Below are 26,753 nucleotides of genomic sequence, written 5' to 3' on the forward strand. Positions count from 1 at the left end.
AGCACCAGTGCTCACAGCAGCGTTACTCACAACAGCCGAAAGGTGGGAGCGACCTGCCTGCCTACACCAGGTGAACGGGTTCACAATACATGATACATCGGTGTAACAGAACATCGTTTCACTGTAAGGAGGACTGAAGTGCTGACCCCTGCCACAACACGGATGAATCTCAAAAAGTCATGCTCAGTAGAAGAAGCCAGACACAAGAGGACAAATAATGGATGATTTTACTTAAAATAGGCAAAGTCATAGAGACAAAAATTAAAACAGAGGTTTCCATAGGTAATGGGGGAATTATGCTTGGAGTCACACAGAGAATGGTGATGGCTGCCCAACGATATAAATGTAATGAATGTGCACTTAATAGTGTCTAAGATGGAAAATGTGGTGTTGTGAACACTTAATCACAATGTTAAATGGTTATGCAATATACCAAAAACCCCTGAAGTATACACTTTAAATGAGTAAATGTTACAGTATATGAATTATATCTTAATAAAGCTATTTAAGAAATAAACCTCTAGGACTCCCCTGGTGACTCTGGTAAAGAATCCACCTGCCAACGCAGGGGACAAGGGTTTGATCCCTGGTCTCAGGAGATCTCGGCTCCACGTGCCACGGAGCAACTAAGCCCGTGCTCCACAACAAAAGATGCCACCGCAGTGAGAAGCCCACGCACCACAATTAGAGAAAAGCCTGTGCAGTGGTGAAGACCCAGCACAGCCAAAAATAATACATAAAAATGTTTAGAATAGAATCTATAATTATACTTTATCTGTATTTATCTCCTCACTACACTATGAATGGACTGAGGCCAGATGCATACCCGTTCATGTTCATTCAGGGAATAACAGAGTGTCTGGTACGGCAGCCCATCTGGCTGCATCGTCACCAAGGCTCCAATGACGATCAGCAGATTCTTGCTAAATGGTCTTCTGCCTTAACAGATTCTTCCTAACACAACAGTTTTCTTCCTGAAACTGGTAGATATTTTTACTTCCTTTCCTTACTCTGTGGGTGACAAGCTCTAAAACATAATGTTTGATTGGAAGTGTGGCTGTTTCTGCATATGATGAAACAGTTCCATTTTGTTACGTAATTGTAACTTACCAAAAGTACCTAGTACACATTAATGCTCATAATTCTTATTTCTCTCTCCCTTTCAAGGCACATAAACACTTTTTATTTAGTTTTAACACCTTCAGAAATAGATGAAATGTCACGTAAAGTTAGAATGAAGATGGGTTTTCTCTTGCTATGCAAACTGTCAATTTATCTTCTTCCTACAAGGTTTTTAGAAACATGAACGCTTTGTTGACTCTCTTGATTGCAAATGACAGGATGCAGAGTAACCTGAATAAAGTGGACAATTTCTTACAAAAATACTGTTAGAATGTCTCACAGCCACCCAAGGACAGTCAGCAGGAGTTAGGATGCTGTGGCTTCAAGTAAGATAGTTCTACAATCAACCGGAAAGGAAAGCACTGTCATGCCACATGGTTATGGGTGACCAAGGGAAAAGAGCCCTAAAAAGCTTCACATGCTGAGAAATTGGCCACTTCAGCGCTCACCGTGGAAGAGCTACTGGCGGGACATCCAGAGCCGCACCTGCCCGCTCTGCTTATGAAAGGGTCCTGGGCCCCAGCTCTTAAAAGAAGGGCTGTTTTCTAGAAGTCGACATTTCTCTTTTGTAGTTGACTGATACATTCCCAAGTATCATATATCAAAAGGGCCTGGAAAGAGAGTCAGAAACTCCAAGTTAGGAAACCAAGTCAGTTCAGCCTCTCTAAGGAGAAGATGCTGAGCCAGGAGATCACTTGGGGAAATGCCTGAAGGATACACGGGAGGTGGCAGAGGCAGCAGGTAGACACCAATGCAGGTCTGACACCTGTGAAAGGAGGGCGTGGAGGAAGAATCTCAGGCAGGAGGAGTCTCGACTCAGCCCAGGCCAGTGTGGAATCCCCACGTCAGAACTCCCAGCAGAGGGGTCTGCAGCCCTCGGAAATTACCCAGCATCCATAGGGAAATGGACTCCAACCAACCAAAACCAGCTTGAGAAAGACCAAGGTGGAGAACTCGCACTTCCCATGTCAAAACTGACCACAAAGTTACAGTAATCAAGACAGTATAGTACTGGAATTTGTCGTGTAGTGGTCGTGTCTGACTCTTTGCGACCCCATGGACTGTGTAGCCCACCAGGCTCCTCTGTCCATGGGATTCTCCAGGCAAGAATACTGGAGCGGGTTGCTATTTCCTTCTCCAGGAGATCTTCCCAATGCAGGGATCAAACCTATGTCTCCTGCATAGAGAGGCAGGTTTTTTTTTTTTTACCATTGAGCCACCAGGGACAGACAGACAGAACAAACTAAGAGTCCAGAAATAATGCTTTGCATTTATGGCCAACTGACTTTTGACAGGGTGCTAAAACAATTCAACAGAGAAAAGATTACTCTTTTCAAAAAATCAGAACAGCTGGATATCCACACAGTAAGAATGAAATTGTACATCTACTTCACGTCATATACAAAAATGGATTCAAAATGGAAGAGGGTCCTAAATATAAGAGCTAAAACTAGAAACAGCTATACATTTTTATGACTTTGGGTTAGACAGTGGTTTCTTAGATATGATACCAAAAGCACAAGAGACAAAAGAAAAAATAGATAAATTAGACTGCATCAGAATTTTAAACTTTTCAATTTTGCTGTAAATTAAACCATCAAGAAAATGAGAAGACAATCCACAGAATGGAAGAAAATAGTTGCAAATCCTATCTCTGATAAGGGACTTATAGGCAGATATAGTAAGAACTCTTGTGAATCAGTAATAAAATGACAACCCAATTAAAAACGGCAAAGGATCTGAATAGACATCTCCCCAAAGAATACATACAAATAGCCATACAAACAGGTATACATATAAGCACTGAAAAATGCTCAAAATCATTAACCACCAGGGAAATTCAAATCAAAGGTAAAATAACATGACACCTTCATATCCACCAGGATGGCTAGAATAAAGCAGGCAGTAACGAGTGTTCGTGAGAAACTGGAAACCTATATCACGAATGGAAAATAGTAAAGCTGCTTTGGAAAACAGTTTGGTAGTTACTCAAAAAGTTAATCATGGAGTTATTATATCACTCAGAAATTCCACCCTAGGTATATACCCAAGAAAATGAAATATGAATATATTGAGCATATCAAATATATTTGACACTGATATGAATAAAACCTATTTACATACACCTATGTGAAATATGTCCACCCCAAATTTTTCACATGAATGTTCATAGAAAATGTATTTATAACAGCTAAAAGTATAACCAACTCACAGTTCATCAACTGATAAGCAGTATATCAATACAGTGGAGTATTATTCAGCAGTAAAAACAAAATACTGCAACATAGTTGAGCCTCAAAAACATAATACTAAGTGAAAGGCCACAAACGGTGATTCCAATCCTGTTAAATGTCCAGAATAGTCAATTCTATAGATACAGAGACTAGATTAATGGTTGCCTAGGGCTGGGTGTGGAGGAATGGGGAGTGAGTGCTAGAAGGTATGGGGTTTCTTTTGGGGAAGATGAGAATGTTCTAGAATTAGTGGTGATGTTTGCATAAATCTGTGAATACCCTAAAAAGCATTGAATTATACACACAAAATGAGTGTGTGTATATGTGAATTTTACCTCAAAGCGTTCAAGATGAAAAAAGAAACGTGAAAAGCAGAAATGGTCCATGCTCAGTCATGGATTGGACGAACCCAGGGGAAGCATGGCCCCATTACACAGCGGTGGGCCTCCAGGCTGAGTTGGAACCGAGTCCTCTGCCAAGTTTATGATTAACCTCTGTATTCTAAACTTTATTCCCTTTCTTGTTCTGCACCTGTTTCCCTTCAAGAATGAGGAGTATCAAAGAAGTGGGCGCACTGTGATGCAGGAGGACCCCGTGGTCCTTCCTTTGTCAGACCCCTCTCCCCCGTGTCCTCCAACTGCCTCTTGTTTGTAGAAAAACGTTAGCCTCATAGGTCTTCACCGAGTTCCAAAGAGCAAATCGAATCAGAGAAGTAAGAAAATGCAGAAACAAAGGCAAATAGTCAAGCAATTCAAAACAGTAACTGTTTACCATTAAACAAAGTCAGACCTTTAGTTCCTCCTTAAGGGCTGTAGATAATAGTCTGAGCCATCTTTGAGCTGTTTTGCAGATAGTGAAACCCCCATCAGATGTAAGAAGTTAACTGCTGACTGAGCACAAGTAAGTTGACCCCAAACACATTGGAACCAGGTTTATGCTGTTAATTCCTGATTACCTCACCACCAACAAATCAGAAGAATGTGCAGGAGCTTTACCACTGGTTCCTCACGCCCCAACCCTCCCCCTCACACCCCAACCTGTCTTCAAAAACCTTTCCTTGCTTGGCCTTGCAGTAAAGGCTGCCCTGTCCTTCACCACAACCACAGGTAGGCTTTACTGGAACCAGAGGAAGGGACCCACGTGAAGTTCAGTAACAGCATCAGGGGCTACCTGCCAACTGAAACCCCACTGCAGATTCCCTCAAAGACAACAACTGCACATTTCCACAGCATTCCCCACCCCAAGCCCCCAAACCAAGAACCATCACCTGGGATCAGCCAAACTGATGCTCACAGAAAGAGCTGTTCCCCTGCAGTTTCACAAAACTCATTTAGTACAGACCCATGCACACCCAGTGCCCTGGGATGAGTCAGGCCCTAGCGGGGCTGGGGGAAAAGCCCACCTGCTGGGCTCCCCTCCTCCTAACCCTTTCCTTCCCCCTTTCAGGTTTCCCTTCTCCTGACATTACAATCACTGCTAGCTGTAAATGAAAGTGTCTTTTCACACATACACACTGGTTTATCCCATCCTCACACAGCACTTGATTACTACTGTCACTAACAAAGGATTTATTGACTATGCCAAAGCCTTTGATTGTGTGGATCACAAAAAACTGGAAAATTCTTAAAGAGATGGGAATACCAGACCACCTGACCTGCCTCCTGAGAAGTCTGTATTCAGGTCAAGAAGCAACAGTTAGAATTGGACATGGAACAACAGACTGGTTTCAAATAGGAAAAGGAGTACATCAAGGCTGTATATTGTCACCCTGCTTATTTAACTTATGTGCAGAGAACATTGTGAGAAATGCCAGGCTGGAAGAAGCACAAGCTGGAATCAAGATTGCCAGGAGAAATATCAGTAACTTCAGATATGCAGATGACACCACCCTTATGGCAGAAAGTGAAGAAGAACTAAAGAGCCTCTTGATAAAAGTGAAAGAGGAGAGTGAAAAAGTGGGCTTAAAACTCAACATTCAGAAAGCTAAGATCATGACATCTGGCTCCATCATTTCATGGCAAATAGATGGGGAAACAGTAGAAACAGTGACAGACTTTATTTTTGGGGGCTCCAAAATCACTGCAGATGGTAACTGCAGCCATGACATTAAAAGACACTTTCTCCTTGGAAGGAAAGTTATGACCAACCTAGACAGCATATTAAAAAGCAGAGACAATACTTTGCCAACAAAGGTCCATCTAGTCAAGGCTATGGTTTTTCCAGTGGTCATGTATGGATGTGAGTGTTGGACCATAAAGAAAGATGAGTGCCGAAGAACTGATGCTTTTGAATTGTGGTGTTAGAGAGGACTCTGGAGAGTCCTTTGGACTGCAAGGACATCCAACCAGTCTATCCTAAAGGAAATCAGTCCTGAGTATTCATTGGAAGGACTGATGCTGAAGCTGAAACTCCAATACTTTGGCCACCTGATGTGAAGAACTGACTCATTTGAAAAGACCCTGATGCTGGGAAAGATTGAAGGTGGGAGGAGAAGGGGACAACAGAGGATGAGATGATTGGATAGCATCATCAACTCAATGGACATGAGTTTAAGCAAGTTCTGGAAGTTGCTGATGGACAGGGAAGCCTGGCGTGCTGCAGTCCATGAGGTCGCAAAGAGTTGGACACGACTGAGTGACTGAAGTTAACTGAACTGATTGAACCACCTTGATATTTGAGTTACAGCCCAGACTACTGGACTTCCCTGGTGGTACAGTGGGTGGGAATCTGCCTGCCAATGCAGGGGACACAAGTTCAACCCTGGTCCAGGATGATCCCACATGCCACAGAGCAACTGAGCCCGTGCACCACAACCACTGAGCCCAAACCCTGGAGCTGGATCTACTGAAGCCTGAGCACCCTAAAACCTGTTCTCCACAAGAGAAACCACCATCATTAGACACCTACACACGGCAACTAGAGAGTAACCCCCGCTTGCTGCAAATGGAAAAAGTCCAAGTGCAGCTACAAAGACCCAGTGAAATCAGACATAAATAAAAATTTTTAAAAAACCATCCGGACTACTGAATTTACAGCTGAAGCTTCAGAGCAATTCGGCATGATTATTACGAAGTTAATAACTCCGAGAATTTAGCTGAGTCCAAAGAGACACATGTGTTCCTCTATTCACTTCACAAATACTCCCTAAGCACCTGCTGTGCATCTGGTACTTTCTGGGCACTAGGGTTCCATCAGTGAACGGAACAGGGAACACCCTCTGCTGTCGTGGCACTTCAACTCTAGCAGAGAATCATGGAAAATAAAATGAACAAGTAGTAGTTTAAAGGTAACAACATCCATGCTGAAAAAGGGGAGGGAATGTGGAGTCTGGGGAACCAGGCAATGGAAAATTGCAGGTCGAGGCAGCCTCCCTGGGAAAGTGACAAAAGACAGTGAAAGAACTCTGGGGTGTCTGGGGGAGGAGCCTTGGGGTGTCTGGGGGAGGAGCCACAGGTATCTGGGGGGAGGAGCCAGGGAATAGCACATGGGAAGGCCCTCGGGTGGAGATGTGCCTGACTCTTTGAAGGCTGTAAGAGGTCTACATTAAGACACTAAACTCTGTGGAATACTAATGATATATTTTTAAAAGCAAACAACAAATGGTCTCTTTCCACACTTACCTGTTGTCTAACATTCTTTGCAGGCACATAAGCGCCTGTTTGTGAACCTGTCCTTGAACGTAGAAACATTCAAAACATGAACTCCGCCCTCTTTCTTCTATATTTTATTTGGAAAACATTTAAATATGTACTACATGCTAGGTGTTTTATAAATTCACTTATTCCTTGTAACGCTCCCCAGGTAGCTATAATTATTATCCCCATTTTACAAGGGATCGGCTGAACCACAGAGAGGTTAGGTTACTTGTCTAAGATTCCACAGCTAATATACACCAGAGCTGTGATTTGAACCCAGTCTGCCTGGCTTTAGAGTCCACGCCCTTTACCTCTGTACTCTTGGGTCCCTGATGGGACCACGTCCCCCGCAGTGGAGAGCTGGCATCCGTGGGAACAGCTCCAAAGAGCCTGTTGTGCACATCCCTTCCCAGCTCCAAGTTCCTGGCTTCCCCTGGGTAACTAGAAACCAGCCACAGCGAGAGCTTTGACAGCAGGGGGTCAGGAAGCCCTGCAAAGTGGGATGTGTCCTGACGCCCAGCTTGTCCACCAGCCCACAACTGACGCCACCCATCCTTCACCCTGCACAACGGGCTTCCAGCCTTCTCCACATTTCTCAACTTGCATCTCTGCCCCCGCAGCTGTCGTCACAGTGGGGCTAACGTCCCCTGGGTCCCTGTGAGCAGAAGTCAGTGTCACGTCTGGTGTTGGCGTGCAGACGGAGGGTGCCTGTGGCACTGGGTGTGGAATCCAGCCCTGCTGGGGGGACAGGCGGCCCCTCCCGATCACCTCCCCTGTGTCCACGAGTCTCCTCCATCCATATTCACGTCCACTGGGCAGCCTGATGTGGGGCTCCGCAGCCAGGGGAGAGTCAGGTCTGAACCGGGGACCCCACCCCCACAGCTGCGGGGACCCTCCTCTCAGACGCCATGCTCAGTATCTCAGCGTGGCTACTGGGCTCCCACCACACCATGTCTTGGGACCATGCTCGTCTGCCTTCTGCCCAGGGGTGCCCGCTGACCGCTTCCTGCCAGCTGGAGGCCCAGCACATCCGAGGCTGCTGCCCACACAGCGCTCCTGCCCTACCCCCGGCCCCACACTCCATCCCCCGTCCTCCCACTCAGGACAAGCATCCCCTACTTGGCGTGTCTACCCGTGACCTGACCACACCCCCTCACTTTCCAGGAAGCCCCTTGGTGGCCCAGTGCCACTTTTGTCTGTGTCCCCAGCACAGTGAGCAATGCCAGGGTGACCAGCGGCCCGTCCTATCATGTTGCCAGCCCAGCACCAGGCATCCAGGACCTGCGGGACGTGTGTGCAGAGAAGGGGCCTCCAGGGGTCTGGCCACATCCGGGGTCTGGCCAGGCGCGCCACCAGCCCACGCTGAGGCCAGTGTGGAAACGAGAGGCCCCATCCGCCCTGGGACACCCCTGCTGTCCCCCAGCTGGGGGTGGGGAAAGCTGAGCCCCAGCCTGTCCGCGGATGTTTATCAAGGGCTGTGGACGTGCAGACTCGCAGTTCCAGGAGCGTGGACCAACCCCTCTCTTTCAAGTGGCCTCTGGCAGGACCTCCTGGCCGCCATCGGGTGGTTGTGGGAAAGCGGGGGCCGGGGAGACGCTGTCGAAACCAGGGTAGAATTTCCCGACCTCAGAGTCTTTTTAACTCTTCACATTTTGCGGCTGCCATTCGAAGAGCAGGATCTTTCTCAGCTGTCACCCTGCCTTGAAGGCGTCAGGATACCCAGTGTTCTGTCTGGGAGTGCCATCCTTCCACCCCTCATCCGGAAGAATGTAATTTGGGGGAAGGGATATATGTATTTTTAAGAAGCATAGGTGAATGCTTATAACTTAATTTAAAAATCAGTGTCTTCTTACTTATCTCAGAGGTTTACCACGGTTTCTCCCCAGGTCCTTCCCCAAGTCCTCTCCCGGACCCTCAGCACCTCTGCTGGGCACCTCCCAGGCCAAGAGCCAGAAAGGACAGCAGAGCCCCAGAGCACTGCCTTCACGTGAAGGCTTTCAGAAGCACTGAGATGTCAACGGCTTTTGCTTTGATTACTAATCTTCCCTGTAGTTCAAACGGTAAAGAATCTGCTTGCAGTGCAGGAGACCAGGGTTCGATCCCTGGGTTGGGAAGATCCTCTGGAGAAGGGAATGACAACCCACTCCAGTATTCTTGCCTGGAGAATCCCATGGACAGAGGGGCTACAGTCTGTGGGGTCACAAAGAGTCAGACACGACTGAGCGACTAACACACACATGCTATTCTTACCATTTGGGGTCGCCTGTAGAGGGCTTCCCTGGTGGCTCAGTGGTAAAGAATCCACCTGCCAAGCAGGAGATGCGGGTTTGATCTCTGAGTCGGGACAATCTCCTGGAGGAGGGCATAGCAACCCACTCCAGTATTCTTGCCTGGAGAATCCCATGGATGGAGGAGACTGGCAGGCTACAGTCCAAAGGGTCACAGAGTTGGCCATGACTGAATGACTAAGCATGCACACACACAAATACATGTTTGAACAGTAGCTTTGTACAGCTCTTGAATGAGGTAATTTAAAAGTAGCAGTGTGTTTTTGGTTTTTTAAGTCATGGAATTGGAAAATAATTTTAAATATAATGAAAAAAAGTAATATACTTAGAAATCTATAGCATGAAGTGTCGGGAGCTATTTCTCATCTCAGTCTCCAAAAGACCCAGGGCCTGCACCTGTCCATGGTACCTTCTCAGGCCTCTGCACCCACCCTTCTTCCAGCCCTGGATCTGGTGTCTCCCGTCTGGTCACACTGAATTCCCCCAAGTTCTCCCAACACATGACAAAAAAGATGGCCACTATTATAGAATAGCCACTTTCTTTGTGCTAGACATGCTCCTAAGATCTTTATGTATATTAACATGTGTAATCCTCAGAACGACCCTGGGAGGCGGGTACCATTCTCCATCCTTGTTTATGGATGGGGAGACCAAGGCACGAAGATGTTGTCACTTGCCTGAGGTCGCACAGCTACGAAGCCAGGCAGAGGGAGCCCAGCCTCCACCTTATGCTCCTGTGCAGAGATGCCCTCAGCCCTGCCCTGCCCACCAGACCCCACTCCATCTGCAGGAGCCCATGCATCAACCCTCACAATGCCATCACCACCAGCTGAACGGCCACCACCATCCTGGGTCTCATCTCACACCTCAGTCACTGCCCCTCCCCCGAGTGTGATCATCTGCTCCCCCATCATCCCCCCCATTCTGTGTCCCCACCAGGGTCCACGTGGGTCATTTTTGCATTTTGAGTCTGGTGCATGGGGTCAATACACATTTGCACAAAGCATGGGAGATGGGCGTGCATCACAGAGCCCATGAGGCTTGTGGCTGAAATGGGGTCCAGGCCCCTGGATGGTTTCCTGCCCTCTGCCCGCTGTCTGATGCCCTTGGATCCGCAGGCTCCCCTGCCGCCCTGTGCCTCCTCTCCTCGGCTTCCTGGGCTGTCCCCATGCCCACCCTGTCTGGAGACTTTTCGCCTTCTGCCTGTCTCTGTCTACCCTGCCTTCCTCCGTCTCTCAGCCTGAGACAAGGGCAGATAACAGACCCCAAGAAGGGACAGAAAGGCCAGGCCTGAGGAAGGGGGCCTCTGCATAGACCTGGGTCTCGTGATTGGAGGTGGGAACAAGCTGCCCAATCCCTGGCAGGGTCAGCCTGTGATAGCGTCCTGCAGGCAACCTGAGAGGCTGAGGAAACACTCATCCCTTCCCGCAGAGCTCACTCGGGCTCCGAGGGGCCACAGCCACAGCCGCTGTTCAGAGCCCTCGTGGGCCCACAGCTCTGACACCGCCTGGTCCCCGACATGCAGAGCTCACCCTGGCTCCGAGGGGCCACAGCCACAGCCGCTGAGCAGAGCCCCCACGGGCCCACAGCTCTGACACTGCCTGGTCCCCGACACACTTCGCAGAGCGGCAAGGCCAGCAGTCCCGCGGCCTCCAGGCTGTGCACACACTGGTGATGGCTGGTCTGCCCTCGTGGGCCACCCTGCACCCGGGGCTGGGCCTGGCCAGCCCATGTCCACAGGCACCAGCTCTGCGGGGAATTCTCTCTATCCAGCCCCTGGTGCCTCCCCCTCCGCGGGCCCTCTGTCCATCCCCTCCACCTCAGCTAAGTCTCCACCGTCTGCGGGCCGGCTTGCTGGCTCCAGGGCTCCAGGGCGACGGCCCTCGTTCCTGGTCCCTGACTTCATCCCTCAACTATGTGATTCACAACTGAGTGCTCTGCATGGTTGCTCCCCCAATCCCGTTCTGAGCTCACATATAATTTGCTGGCCTTTTTGCATTCCCCTGAGGTCTCTCTCAGTGCCTGTCTTTTCCAGACACTTTATCTCCCTGCCATTAGTAACTTGGTTTGGGATTCTTGCCCTCCTCAGGGCAATCCCTAAATTTTTTCCACCCTGATGCCTTTTATTCACTGCCCTCAATGAGTGCCTCTGGCTTTTTGCACCCTGGTCTCATCCTCATCTGGGGGGCTTGTGGAGTTTCGGAGTTTCAGTTACGGGGCAGCTGCCTCCCCAGGTCATCTGGGAGGCGAGGCCAGAGGCGGTGGGCCCTGCCACGGAGACCCCTCCTTCTGCCTCCAGATCCTGCCGGCCATGCCGTTGGGGAAGTCCTGGGAAGACTCAGAGATGTGAGCCCCAGTGAAAACATGAAATAACCGGGCCTGTGGGACTGTGAACGCATGTACGGGCACAAGTGTTCCTCCCAAGGGTGAGGCGTTCTCCTGTCGAGGGCAGGATGAGCTGTGTTTCCCATCTTTTTTTTACATGATGCAGATGGGTTAGCACTAGAACAAGATTAGAGATAAAGTTTCTCCACAGTTAATCCTGAGGCATGGGATGGGAGCCAAGGACAGATTTCCTTGGGATGGGGGCACAGAGGGAGAGTTTCTGCAGGATCTTTAAAAGTAAAATGGAGATTGCTCTATCCAGGAGGGCTTAAGTCCAAGCCTTGTAAAATGGGACCCTTACTACATTTAGATGCTATCAACATCTTCTGGCTTTGATTCCATCCTTTGGATATTGTTCTCAATGATACTTTCTCCTTCTATCCTATTTCAACTGTCTAATCTCAGTATCTCCAGGGTTATTCTGGGTTAGGAGCATGCTGTAAATGACAAATGAGCAGGTTTACCACAGGCCTTCTTGATCCTGGAAACTTTTTTGATCTCCACGCATCTCCTCTCAGACGCTGAAAATGCTTTATGTTTAAACCATGTAACCACCCTCCTCGGCTCTCAAATGTCACCTGAAACCCACAGCTTCAGGGTCTTGGCCATCAGCATCTCCAGGGAGGGGTCTCAGCTGAGGGACCATTTGAACTGAACCCCTATACCACTGATACATAACACAACACTCCAGTTGCCTGCATCCCGGGACGGCTGTTGCAGCAGATGTGGCAAACACAGTGCTCGACACAGACTAAGTGGCTGGTGGGTGTGTGGGCGGCTGATGGTGATGACAACAGGGTGCAGAAGTGGGCCTAAGTCAGTGTTTTCCCCTTGGGGTCTCATGTCCCCGATTCATCATTTACTGTCAGGACGTTTCCCTGACTTCAGACAATTCTACAAAGCTACAGTCATCAAAACAGCATGGTATTGGCACAAAAACAGACATAAGATCAATGGAACAGACTAGAGAGCCCAGAAATAAACCCACACACCTATGGTCAACTAATCTTTGACAAAGGAGGCAGGTAAGCTGGACCACGGTCTTCTGAGCACCGCAAAGTGCCGCCCCACCCCCGACCCTGTTCTCAGTCTCTGCAGGGTCACGCCCACCGTGTGAAGCCATCACCGGCTGCTTTTACGGCATTTCACATTTCAGAAGACATTTCATTTTCTCTGATTAGCCTATACCTGAAAATTCAAAAGAGGTTTTGTCTTTGTTTTCAAGGCACCATGATTTGAGATGCTTCCAACATAGTGAAACCTGAGGCAGGGGGACCCTCTCCTCGTCCCCTGGGCAGGGATGACTTGGCCCATGGGCACAGAGCTGCCCAGCACCCTTTTAGGCCTAGGTCCCAGCAAGCACAATGGGCATTTAGAATGAGAGACACAGGAGGGTCGGTGCAGGGGAGAGGGGAGAAGCTGTTGGGGGGGACCCCACGTCCACCTCCTTCACCCTCCCCTGATGTCTCCCTATGACTGCTTGCCCTCAGTGGTCACATGAATGTGCTCCAGGCTGGGGCCCAGCTTCTACCCCACTAGGGCCTGGTCCAGAGTGAACACAAAGTTCCAGGTTCAAACCAGTACTGAGGGATTCTAGAAGGTGACAGCAGACAGGGCATGAAACCAAGCGGGCCCTTCTGTGCTCTGGGCCATGCGACTCAGTGGCACAGCCCCGAAGCTGCCCAACCCCAGGGCATTGTCACAGAAGCTACTCGCTGGGCAAGGCCAAGGCAGGCTTGTCAATGCTGGGCCTGGGGCTGAGGTAGGGCTGGGGCCCCATGTTAGGAGAAATCACAGCCCGGCACAAGCTGGAATCTCAGCTTCAGCCCTGGGGGCCGAGGGGAGTGTGGCTGGGCTCACAGACGTCCTGGGAAGGAATGTGAGCTCAGGGCCTTCAAAGGAATCACAAGAAAGAAGAAATTCTCCCTGTGATCTCGGCCCTGAGGAGCAGATCAGATCAGAGTAGAGCAGGCAGACCACACCTGGGGAGGAGCAGTCACTGCAGGGCTGTGCACCGAGCCCCGCCCCCCGGGGTGGGCACCCCACACGCAGGACGCTTGGGAGGGACCGCAGGCTTCAGGGAACCTCTGGGGTCCAGCTGGCTCGATCACCATCTCCCAGTTGGTGCTGTCCCCCCATCCAGCACCATCCCAGCAGGAGAGGGGCCCAGGTCCCTGCAGGGTGGGCACAGGCTGGTGACAGGGGAGGGAATTAGGCCTGGTGCCACTAGTGGGCTCTCCTCCTGCTCCCCAGCTTCTTCTGCCCCCAGAAAAGCAAATGAAAAGCAGCCAAACCACCAAACAGCTTTTCTCCCCTACCAGCTTTAGTGCATCTTTCCCAAGAAGGCTGGGCTTCCTTGGTGGCTCAGATGGTAATGAGTCTGCCTGCAGTGCATGAAACCTGGGTTTGATTCCCGGGTCAGGAAGATCCCCTGGAGAAGGAAATGGCAACCCACTCCAGTATCCTTGCCAGGAAAATTCCATGGATGGAGGCGCCTGGTGGGCTACAGTCCATGGAGTCACAAAGAGTCAGACACAACCGAGCAACTTCATTCATTCATTCATTCATTCTCAGAAGGCTTGTCCACCGGCCCCAGTGCTTGGGGTTGTGGTGCTGAGGTCTGAGTTGGTGGGTGTGGGCCTTGGGAATACTGGGGCCCCCAGTACCCCACAGTGTCCCAAGGCCTGAAGCTCAGGGAGACCTTCGGAGCCCCGCTGCTCACTCACTCAACTGCGCTCCTGTGGGGCTGCCCAGGTCCTCCCCGCTCACTGATGGACAGTTCTGGGTGGTGGGCACTGTGGCTGCAGCCAGCCTTCCTGGCCTCCATCAGTTGGATTAGGAAGAGCCGTCTATGGCTATTAGCGTGGACTGAGTCCCACAAGGGGTGAGGCTGGAGCCGCTCTAGTCCCTGGCTCTCTGGGCATCTCCTGGTGGCCAGTTTTGCCCAGGCCTGTCTCCATTCCCGGAGGGGTATTAGACAGGTTTACCCAACAGGGGTGCTTCCCAGGTGGCGCTAGAACCTGCCTGCCAATGTAGGAGATGTGGGTTCAATCCCTGAGTTGGGAAGATCCCCTGGAGAAGGAAATGGCAACCCACTCCAGTATTTTTGCCTGGAGAATCCCATTGACAGCCTGGCAGGTACAGAGCCTGGCGGGTACAGTCCCTGGGGTTGCAACGAGTACCACACAGACTGAAGCGACTTAGCATGCATATACACACCTGGCAAGGACTGGTAGAACCCCAGCCCCCACACAGCAGGGGAGCATGCACGCACTCTGAGCCACCTGCCGACACCCACTTCCTAGCTGCTCTCACCCTGGCCTGTCACCTTGCTGTTCCCGCCACCCCTGCAGGTCCGGCCCCTGCCACCCCCTGACAGCAGTGGCCTCTCACGGCTGAGCTCTCCCTTTAAGTTCTGGGTGTTTCCCTGAGAAGCAGGCCCGGGGTCTCCCAGCCCGTGGGGCTCAGCCGCTCACTGCTGTCTGTCTGCACATCTGGTTTCTGCATCCTGCCCGGGGGCCCCACGTCTCATGCCAGCCCTGAGGAGCTCCCAACTGCAGGGCCTGCACACCTCCCCCGACCTGGGGCTGAGATACCCCGATCTCCTTGCAGCCCCCATCCCACCCCTCACACACACCTCCTCCAGGAGGGAGCAAGGCCCCCAAACCACAGCTTGGCCTTTCTCTTCTTCTGCCTCTAAAGAACCCCATGTTACCGTGGGAAGCAGTGAAATCATGCCAAGCCCCAGTGGCCCAGACGAACAGGTAGCTGTGACTTGTTGACTGAAAAAAACACACAGCCTGAAAGTATCAAGTTGGGCTTTATTCCCAGAGCTCACTGAGGACTGTAGCCCAGGAGAAGGCCTCTCAGGTCCTCTGAGAAACTGCTCGGCGGAGGGAAGGGAGGAGTCAGGATATGCAGGTGTGTTTGCTGGGGAGGGAAACAACAACAACCCCAAAACATGTAGTGAAACAGCAAATGATGATCGCTGGTCAAAAATAAGCTTAGTCACCCAGTCATGTTTGTCTTCGCGACCCCCTGGACTGTAGCCTGCCAGGCTCCTCTGTCCATGGGATTCTCCAGGCAAGAATACTGGAGTGGGTTGCCATGCCCTTCTCCAGGGGATTGTCCCAGCCCAGGGATAGAACCCAGGTCTCTTGCATCCAGGTGGATTCTCTACCTCTGAGCCTAAGTAACAGATACCTCAAGTTAATGATTTCAGTTCTTTTGTGTACAGCAAGAGGCAAGAGGTCTAGGCTCATTCAAATTACTCCTTCAATCTGCATTGTAATTGTCCAGGGCCAATGTCCTGTCTTTCTGCATCCTGAATCCCCTCTGGGTGCACCACTGGGGCAGCTGCAGTGGCTGATGGTTCACGGGAAGCAACACTCGTCATTCACTGGAATGACAGGCCACGGTTTTTTGTCTGAAGACTCTTTCCATTTTGCTTCCAGACTGTTTCCACGTCTTATTACACTGGTAATATATGTAGAAATAATGATATCTTCCACTTGTTGAGGACCCCTCTGTGACAGCTTTAGATATTTTCTGATTCTTACAATATTCTTTCTGGAGAGTTAGAAATAGTCACCATTTTGCACAGAAGTAGTTAAAAAAAAAACAACTCAAGGTGGATTTCTGACGCAGGCTACAACACAGATGGAACTTGAGGACATTAAGCCCAGTGGAACAAACCAGCCACGAAGGGATAAACAATGTAAGCTTCCATCTGTGTGCATCCTCACGGTCAGAGACAGGGAGAACGGTGCTTGCCAAGGGGCTGGACAGCCGTGGGCAGTGGGGAGAGTGTTTGATGGGGGCAGAAACTCAGTTTGGAAGAATTTCCCTCCCTCTGGGGATGGAGGGTGGTGACGGCTGACAACCGTGTGAAGGGATGAATACTGGTGAGCGGTGCATTAAGGTGGCTGAGACGGTCGGCAGGCAGGGCTGGGGTGGGGGCCGGTGGGACACAGGCCATGGCCGGGCCTGAGTGAAGCTCAAGGACCTGCCCACGGCTGGGCTCCGTGCCTCCCAGGAACCGGACTCTCCACACCCCTGGTGACCCTGCACATTCCCATTGGCCTGCGGAGGCTGGACCAGGAATGAAGGGGTCCCCAGGCCAGGTCAGGGTGGACCCCCCGCAGTCTTGTGGGTGGGGAGTGGTTAGGGTCAGTGATGTGCCCAAGCTCACCCAGCTGCTGGTGGCAGGACTCACTGGAATCTGGCCTCGGTGTCCAGCTTCATCAAGCCACAGCTGTCCTCCATGCTCAGAGCCAGCAGACCAGGGATGAAGTGGAGATTCTCTGTTTTCACGTCTGTGCACTTGCACAGTAAGAGGTGAACGGTCCTGTGTTTGGAGCAGGGCCGAGATGGACCAGGGATTGCCTGCAGGCCTCTCTTACTCCCTGGGGCAGCCTCCTCAGATCTCCGGGCTGAAACTGCTGGACCCATATCTGTGGTCCTTCCAGCTCCAGCCTGAGGCTGTAGGATGAAGCCAGGAGCCCGTGCCTTCATCCCACACAAATGCAGCCAGAAATTGGGATCCCCACACCCCACCTTTGGAGAAGGCAATGGCACCCCACTCCGGTGTTCTTGCCTGGAGAATCCCAGGGACGGGAAGCCTGGTGGGCTGCCGTCTATGGGGTCGCACAGGGTCGGAACGACTAAAGCGACGCAGCAGCAGCAGCCTGCAGCAGCACCCCACCTTGCAGTGTGGAGAGGGACTCCGCAGTTTCTTCCGCAGCTGGGGGATCGTGGCTCTGAGATTTGGAATCCAAAGTTCACATCCCAGCTCCACCACTATTGGCTGAAAACTTTTCCCCATGTTTTCTACCACTTCCTACTATTCACTGACTGTAAGACTGGTGTTGAATCTCCATTTCCCTCTCTGTAAGAGGAAGATTGTTGCCATTTCCTGCTCCAATGCATGTAAGTGAAACATGAAAGTGAAGTCGCTCAGTCATGTCCGACTCATAGCGACCCCATGGACTGCAGCCCACCAGGCTCCTCCATCCATGGGATTTTCCAGGCAAGAGTACTGGAGTGGGGTGCCATTGCCTTCTCCAGAAGAAGACATGAGCTGCTTTCAAATGTCACATGTGGGTGCCCAAGCGAAGAATCTTGCTTTGAGCATATTCATCACGTCCAACAGAAACGTCCGGCACACAAGGTCTAACAGTTAAGTATTCAGAGTAAAAAGAAAAACAAGCCTTGAATATTCAGATAAATATCATTAACTTCAAAGATGTTCGTTCCTTGGTTGGACAATTCATTATTCTGATAATGCTGCTGTTACTTAAGATTTCTTTCAAGTGCATCTTTCAGAGTTGCCTCCAAAGCGGGCATATCCTTGGTTGGGTAAATCTACCCACTGGATTCAATTTTGGAGAAAAACCAACATTTATACCCATGGAGCTACAGACTGTGACCAGGGCTTCCCTGATGGCTCAAATGGTAAAGAATCTGCCTGAAATGCAGGAGACCCAGGTTTGATCCCTGGGTTGGGAAGAGCCCCTGGAGGAGGGCATGGCAACTCACTCCAGTGTTCTTGCCTGGAGAATTCCACAGACAGAGGATCCTGCTGGGCTACAGTCCACAGGGTTGCAAAGGGTTAGACACGACTTAACAACTAAACAGCAGCACTATATAACTCTACAAATATACGTTGAAGGAAGGAAGGCAGGCCTGACACAGGAAACAGCGTCTTTTCAGAGCCAGGCCTCTGGGAGGAATTAGATTCCCGATTAGGTTTCAAGGGAGACGGCTCTTACCTGATACACCGCGGGGGACGCGGGGACATGTGCCAGGCATGGGCCACCTGCCTCCCTTCACCTGCAATTAAAGGATCACCAGCCTTTTCTCAGATCTTCTATTGACTGTAAATAGTCCACCCCAGGGAGGAGATGCCTCTGCAAGGCTCTGCTGGCTATGCTCAACCCCAAACAAAATACAGATAACACAGCTCTTTCTGTCTCAAACAGGAATAGTTAATGCTGTTAGAAATTAAGATAAAAAGAAATCCTCCATTTTTACAGATGAATCATTGAAACCTGGCTCGGAAGACCACCCATGGCTCCAGAGAAAGTGTTTTGCTGGTTAAGTTTTTAACATTCGAGGCTCTTGGAGAGGTTGATTTGAAAGCAGCCATAAATCACACCACTTCAAAGGCGACTGTGGTTTGTGAAAGGACCCGGCCGCTGCCTGCCTGCCTGCTGGAATCTGGAGGGCAGGAAGAAAGCTTTGACCTTCCTCTGCTGACTCTGCATAATGACCACTTTTGAATCGTGAAATGTCTTAGAAATTATAGAAGATTTTGGAAATTCTCAGACTGCCATTTAGTTTCAAGATAACCAAATGGTACATTTAAGCTATATTTTCATACCTTATCAGGTGCCAAATATATTTTTTAAAAAAATGACAGCTGCTCAAGTTGAAATGGAACAAAGAGACAAGTTCAGAATGACAAGTAGGCAACTGCCAACCGACCTCCATCATGGTGGTCATCACGCACGTGTACCGTTTAAGTGACAGCAGAGTCCTTCAGGCCCCCTGCGGGATCCTGCTTGGATCTGAGCTGCCTTCCTTAGAGAGCTGGAGGCACCTCCAGCCCCCACCCGCCGTCTGTATGGACACTGGGAAAGAGGAAAGAAGCTGATGAGTGTCCTTCCCTTATGGGGTCCACAGGGACACTGAACAGTAAGCTGAGAGAACATGGTGACACTTTAAATAACCTATTTTTGGAAAGTGAAATTTGCTCAGTCATGTCCGACTCTTTGCGACCCTATGGACTATACAGTCCATGGAACTCTCCAGGCCAAAATACTGGAGTGGGGAGCCTTTCCCTTCTCCAGGGGATCTTCCCAACCCAGGGATCAAACCCGGGTCTCCCGCATTGCAGGCGGATTCTTTACCAGCTGAGCCATCAGGGAAGCTGTCTTTTTGGAAAAGAATAGATACATGTATAACTGAATCACCCTGCTGCATGCCTGAAACTAACACAACATTGCAAATCAACTCTAAGATAAAAATTAAATTCAAAAAATGCATAATCCATGTTTTGTTCAGGAAGTCTAAAGTCCTCTCAAAATCTAGGAGCAGCTTTCAAAGCTTTATTGAGGGGAGGAAGAGGGGGCTGAGAAAGGAGAAGGGAAGGAGCCAAGAGGAAAGAGGCTCTCAGGTGACCACTGCTGCCCCAGGGGAGCCCCTCGTCCCCCCAGCCCCACTGACCTCCAAAGAGGATGAATGGAGAATTTCTTCTTCAGACCTTCCCACTTGGTGTCACAAACCGAAGGACCAAAAAAAGAGATCATGATAAAATCTTCATACCAAAGCCTCTCAGATAACTTAGAACATTTTTTAGTAGCTTGACCCGCCTCATGCCTGAGAGATGTAACCAGGTCACCCGGGAGGATTCTAAATCCTCAGAGGTCAGAGGTCTGGAGAGGGGTCGTGGGGAGGACACGATCCTAGTGAGACCCTCCACGGGGAGTAGGAGGGGAAACACAGCTGCATTCACACCATCCATCATTTTCTCACCAGATGTGTCGACAAGAATACAAGGTAACAATTTTATTCACAAATTAAAAAAGGTCTTACAAAACTAGTTGTGTAAGAAAACCAACATTTACAAATTCATAAATTCCAGTATGCAAAATAAATCAAGATGAGGTCTAAATGGATGCAAGCTGACTGCCTTAAAGCAATGATGGGATTTTTCCTTTTCTATTTTTTTTTTTTATTAGCACAGACAACAGTGCTTGACCTAGGTAACAGCAACATGAACACTTTATCTAAAGTAGAAAAATCTATATTGGAAAAATATATTCCATATACACAAAATCAGAAAACCCATGCCTTTCTGTGATTGCTGTCCAATCATCTCATCGTTGTTGGTGAGTTTCTGTGGTGCAGAAAGTAGCAAGGATTCGCACGCCCAGTCCTGTTATCACCTGATGCTGATTTCCTGGCATGCTGGCAGCTGATTTTATCTGAGTGCTGCCAATATTCCAATGATATGAGATGCCAGCTGGACTGTCTTTTCCAGTGTTTACATAGAGCGCAGGATATAACATCATTGTCTGTTCCCATAGTACGTAGTAGGACAATGTCTTCATCTTGATTAAAATAACCCAGGATTTTTCAAATGTTGCATCAAATAAAATCCATTTGTAACCCTAATTTTCTCCTGGGGGCTTCCCTGGTGGCTCAGCAGTGAAGAATCTGCCTGCCAATGCAGAAGATGCAGGTTCGATCCTTGGGCTGGGAAGATCCCCTGGAGCAGGAAGTAGCAACCCACTCCAGTATTCTTGCCTGGAGAATCCCCATGGATAGAGGAGCCTAGTGGACTATAGTCCATGGGGTCACAAAGAGTCGGACAGGACTTAGCAACTAAACAACAACAACAGTATCTCTGTTGATCAAAAGTGATGTTTCAGGATTTGGAGCCAGAGCCTCTTTTCCATCAATCTTAGCTTTCTCCTCCAAGTGTCTGCCTTTGACATTAATGAGGGCTCTACACATGGAAGATATACTCTGGTTACAAAAAGGAACACAGCCCTGGCTTACCCTGTTGTAACAAAAGTGATTGGATTGCAGACTATAGCACATGTGCTATGCTATGCTATGCTAAGTTACTTCAGTCGTGTCCGACTCTGTGCGACCCCATAGACAGCAGCCCATCAGGCTCCCCGTCCCTGGGATTCTCCAGGCAAGAACACTGGAGTGGGCTGCCATTTCCTTCTCCAATGCATGAAAGTGAAAAGGGAAAGTGAAGTCGCTCAGTCGTGTCTGACTCTTAGCGACCCCATGGATTGCAGCCTAACAGGCTCCTCCGTCCATGGGATTTTCCAAGCAAGAGTACTGGAGTGGGGTGCCATTGCCTTCTCCGACAGCACATGTGACTTAAGCTTAAATCTGCGTTTTCCTGGCCCTCTTGTGCTCAGATCCTAAGTACTTTGCATGAATTTCCTAAAGGCACATCTCAGAAGAGCTGGTGCACGCCAGAGCTTAAGAATCATTGGCTTAGACTAAACAAAAATGGAAGAGAAAAAACAAAGTCAGTTAACTCTGGCTGGGCACCAGGTAGATGGGAAAGGCTATGCATTACAGTGAGACACTGTAATTTCCTATTTCAGTCCAAGGAACAGAGGTCACACACACAACACACCAAGCCCAGGTGAGCTTGTGTCTTTGCAGGGAGCCTGAGCTGTGGATGAAGGAAGATGAGGGGGTGCACCTTGTGAGAGCTCATGAATGCAAGAGAGAAAAGCACGGGGCAATGAGAGAGAAGTAACAATGTCCTGAGAAAGGCAGAGTTCTAATGCTCACTTCAGACTTTCTTGGCTGTATCACGTGGCTTGTGGGATGTTAGTTCCCTGACCAGGGATTGAACCCAGACCCTTGGCGGTGAAAGTGCTGAGTCCTAACCACTGGACCTCCGGCAATTGCCCCCAGTGCTTATGTGGAAGGTCAGGAGAAGACAATGATTTCGGAGGGCCAACTCGGAAACAAAATATGTGATTATTCTCTAACGCATGGATGTTTGAAGGTTTATGTCTTTTTTAAGTGCAAATGGAACAAAGCTAATAGTCATCACTTAAAAGGCAACAGCCAGGACTGATTATGAACATGGTAGGAAAAGAAAGAAATCCTGCTCAAATCAATCCTTTCCAGCGTGCAGAGATGAAGAGCTAAGGAGCCGTCCCCTGGTTCACGACTGAGCTGGCTTTGTTTCTGTCTTAGCTGTAGAGCAAATTCTAGTGCATCAACATCAAGGTGGCAGGGGTGGATCGCCTCCGTAGAAGCACCAGACTCTTCAATCCAGCGTCGCTGGGCTGTGGTGGAAACTGCTGTGCTGACCAAGCTCAGGAGATCGGAGGGAGCCTTGTACCGTGCTCATCAGACGACACGACGGCGGTTTCAATCCGTCCACCTCGCTGTGCTTGCTCTCCTGGTCCTAATACGCAGAGTCGTCTCCTAAGACTACTCACCTGGCATCGTGTTTCAGTGGCATGGACACACCATGTGCTGGCATTTCTAAAGCCTTTATTATAAAACACGATGCAAACAAAAGATGATTATAAATACCGCTTTTCTATAGAAGAGAAAATCTGGATCTTTTGAGCTCAGTCCCAGGGACAGAAGTAACAAACGCTTCCATATCAGTGGATTTTCGAGGAAATCTGCTAATCTAGGATGAGGATTAAGGAGCTTTTAACTCGGGGGAGGGGTTGGGTAGGCTTTCCCAACCACATTAGCTAACTCAGGCCCCTCCGGTCACTAACTCAGCTGGGGTTGATGAGACAGTGGCTGATGGAGAAGTGTCCATTCTATAAGATTTGATCTCTTCTGATTCCCCGGCCACCATCTGATGAGCCAAGACTCAGGCAGGCCGTGGGAGATCAATTCTAACCTCCCACGCTGATTATTCAGATGTTGAAAAGGTGACCTCCAGTACACAGAAACACTCACCTGTGAACCCATCCTGTGTAAAAACTAGGTAACCGATCTGACATTGACTTTCAGTAGGAGATGTGAAATTATTTCCAGAGAGTGTGAATGAAAAGTTATACTCTGGGCCTTCAGTCTTGTCAAACCACCACATCCACCACGAAAAGAAGCGTGACTGTATTTCTGCTTCTCGTCATACCCCTAAGCTCGGAGGCTGCAAACCCGGCCCACTGGGTCTCTGAAGTTGGCCTCCCGCTCAGATGCTCCTTGTGCGGAAAAGATGCAAAGCTTGGAGGCGCCATTCCTCGAGGTTTCGGCTCATGGCGGGCCTGGCTCAGAAGCTTTAAATGACATCAGTTCTGTTCAGATTCACTTTTTTTCCCCAGAAGCCATGAGAAGTCCAGATGGCAGCGAGTCCACACGCAGGCTCTGCTGGACACTTCACTGAAGAAAGAAGCAAGTCCTTTCGTCCCCCTGAAATGGCGACACAAGGAGAGCTCTGAACACAGCACCTTACGAACTGGAGCCCTACGCTGTGACTGTGAAGGCGGACGGTGCTTCGCTTTTCCTAACGGTGCACGTGGATTTAATGACCTACGGACGGGAAGATCCTGTTACGGCATCCTAATATCAGGCACCCATGTACTCTGGGAATAAAAATAAAGACTTCCTAACAACCCACTCACTCCATCTGGGCAAACAGCCCTTAAAAGATGGAAATGAACCCCAACAAACTATATCAATGGACAATTCTTCTGCTGATTTTCAACCTGTCAAACATTTCAAGCCTGGTTCTGTGTCGCACTTCTTTAAAGCAACTATGGGCAAAGATTTTAGGATTCTTTAGTCTATTCTTTCAAAGAACAAAGATGGTTAATGATTAGTGCCATTCTTGGTCTTTGAATTTAAAACTTCTGTGATGCTATTGGAGAAAGCTTAGAAAGAGTTTGAGAAGGAGACTTCTCTCATAAATGACCTCCCTGGAACACTCATACATGTCACAGGGCAAACATCATTGGCAGGAAGCAGCCTTTAGGTGTGACCCTTGTCACAAAAGGGCAGTGACCTCACTTTGGGAGGGGCTGAGGTCTGGCCACTGCATATTATCATACATGCGTGAAACCCTCATTTCTGCAGTCACTTTTCATCAACTTACTACTAATTTGGCATTGATGACATATCAGATACATCTACAGCAAAATTTTTTTTCATAAGTTTAAGCAGATTATCTCGAAATAGAAATTTCTGAGGTTCTCTCAACAATAAGATAGTTTTGTCAAATATGTTGGTCAACTGATATGATAATACCAACCATGTTAATGCTACTATGGAAGGCAAATTATACTTAATTGGTCAATAGAGAGAGGGAAAAAAAAAATAGATTTTAATAGATTGAGAAACTAGAACCCAGGTCATCTCATCTCTTTCCTACCATTCCTCCCACATTTCATGCTGACATTTAAAATGTTTGTTCAAAAACACCACCCACAAAAGCTTTTCCTGTAATCGAACAAGCTATGTCATTCCCCAAACATCTTTGCAAGTGATGTCTCAATATCTTAGTCCTCTTCCCTTCTAGAGAGGTGTGTTGACGGAAAATTTGACTAAATTTGAGTCACATAGACTAAGGAAGCTGCTCACTCCTACTTGCTTTATCCTGAACCATAACTACATGGAGAAGGAGACAGCGACCCACTCCAGTATTCTTGCCTGGAGAATCCCATGGATAGAGGAGCCTGGCAGACTACAGTCCCCAGGGTTGCGAGAGTCAGACATGACTGAGCGGCTAAACCACCACCACCATAACCATCACTGTCAGACTCTGGGTGGCTTAAACCACCCACAAGAAGACTGTTGTGTAAAAATACATTTTGGGGAACAAATGCATCACAAGTTAGAAATCCAATAATTTTTTTTTTAATTTCTTGCGTGCTTAGTTGTGTCCAGCTCTTTGTGACTCTGTGGGCTGTGGCTGTCCAGGCTTCTCTGTCCATGGGATTTTCCAGGCAAGAATACTGGAATGGGTTGCCATTTCCTTTCCCAGGGGACCTTCCTAACTCAGGGATCAAACCCACGTCTCCTGCACTGGGACGTGCCAGGGTGTACTTGGCAATAAATCAAATCAGCACACTGCACACCTTTAACTTATACAATGTTATATGTCAATTCTATCTCCATAAAGCTGGGGAAAAAAGAATAAATAGAGGTTAAAATATAAATGAGTGTCTGGGTAGGAATTTAAAGTTTCATTGAAAATAAAACAGAAATTTCAAAGGGGTAGGGTTGTTAGTACAAAAAAAAAAAAAAGCAACTCCTGAAATTTAATGTAAACATACTCTCCTATAACACACAAGAGGGTATGAAGGATGTAAAGACCTTCTCCCCAGGGTCCCCCACATTTTCTGGGGTCAGAGCTTGGTTCTCTCTGGGCATCCCTGAGTCAGTACTGCACCCATCCCGAGATCCACCACTGGGGGGGCGCCTCACCTGGGCGGGTGGCTGTGTGGTCAGGTGTGGGGCATCTCCTCGCCCCTGATCCAGCTGGTTTCCAGCAGTGAGTACGACCCGAGCCCTCACAAGCTCCGGCAGCGTGTCGGTGAGTCTTGACAAATCAGTAGAGTCTGTAAAGGTCTCCGGATGAGCTAGAACTGGCCCCACCCCACCGACCAGACCCCGACTGCTGTCTGAGTCCAGGGAAGCCAAGCTTGTGCTCTCTGGGTCGAGAGAGTGAGCGTCTTCTCCAGGGAGCTCAGGGCAGGAGTCGCAGGAGGAGACGTCATCACCACCACCGGGATTCTGCATCAGAGGCCAGGCGTCTGAGAACTCGCCACAGAGGGACCTTGACAGGGACCCAAAGAAAGTGGGAATCGCCTCCCCCGCTGGACCTGTGTTTCTGGACACATGTTCGAAAATGTATAAGTACTCTATCGGGAGAAAAACCTCCTATAAAGCAACACTCCAGCTATGCTTTCAAGTTTCCTAGGTGAAAGAAACTCATTGGAAAAGACCCTGATTTGGGGAAAAACTGGGGGCAAGAGGAAAAGGGGACAACAGAGGATGAGATGGTTGGATGGCATCACCAACTCAAGGGACATGAGTTTGAGTAAATTCTGGGAGACGGGAAGGACAGGGAAGCCTGGTGTGCTGCAGTCCGTGGGGTCGCAAAGAGTCGGACACGACTGAGTGACTGAACAACAACGTGAAATAAACAACATTTTATTAAGTCAGAATTCTTGTGCCTCCTTTTTTATAAACTTGCTTCAGTACAATAAGTTAAATTACCCCATTTACTATAAAATTGAATTTCTATACCTACTTCTTCTAATCAACATGTGTTGATTGCTCAGTCATGTCCAATTCTTTGTGACCCTGAGGGGTGCAGCCTACCAGGATCTGCTGTCTATGGAATTCTCCAGGCAAGAATCCTGGAGAGGGTTGCCATTTCCTTATATTTATACTTAATCCAACGTCTAAAATATGGAGTGTCCTAGGTTCTTCACTGAGTTTGACTACTATTCTGAAATTCTCTGGGTATGTGGCATACTAAAAATTACTCAGAGATGACATAAGTGCTACAAATCATGAATATAAGACAAAAATAAAATTAGCAGGATATACAGTATAAAGAATGTTGTATTGGC

At 48.9% G+C, this 26,753-nt stretch overlaps 1 protein-coding gene across 6 annotated transcripts in view; it reads right to left on the bottom strand.

The window, feature by feature from the left end:
• Positions 1 to 20,217: 20,217 nt before the first annotated feature.
• Positions 20,218 to 26,753, bottom strand: part of TNFRSF19 (TNF receptor superfamily member 19) — a 91,142-nt gene continuing 84,606 nt past the window's right edge. For 2 of the 6 annotated variants that reach the window (XM_061434959.1, XM_061434960.1), the window contains exons 9-10: positions 25,600 to 26,005; positions 20,218 to 23,586 (exon numbers count right to left, since the gene is read on the bottom strand). In XM_061434959.1, the coding sequence (XP_061290943.1) occupies positions 23,554 to 23,586; positions 25,600 to 26,005 (439 nt within the window). In that variant the 3' untranslated portion in view covers positions 20,218 to 23,553. The other 4 variants (XM_061434955.1, XM_061434956.1, XR_009740010.1 and 1 more) reach the window with 3 other exon arrangements.

The sequence above is a fragment of the Bos javanicus genome, chromosome 12 (genome assembly GCF_032452875.1).
Source record: "Bos javanicus breed banteng chromosome 12, ARS-OSU_banteng_1.0, whole genome shotgun sequence".
Lineage (NCBI taxonomy): Eukaryota > Metazoa > Chordata > Mammalia > Artiodactyla > Bovidae > Bos > Bos javanicus.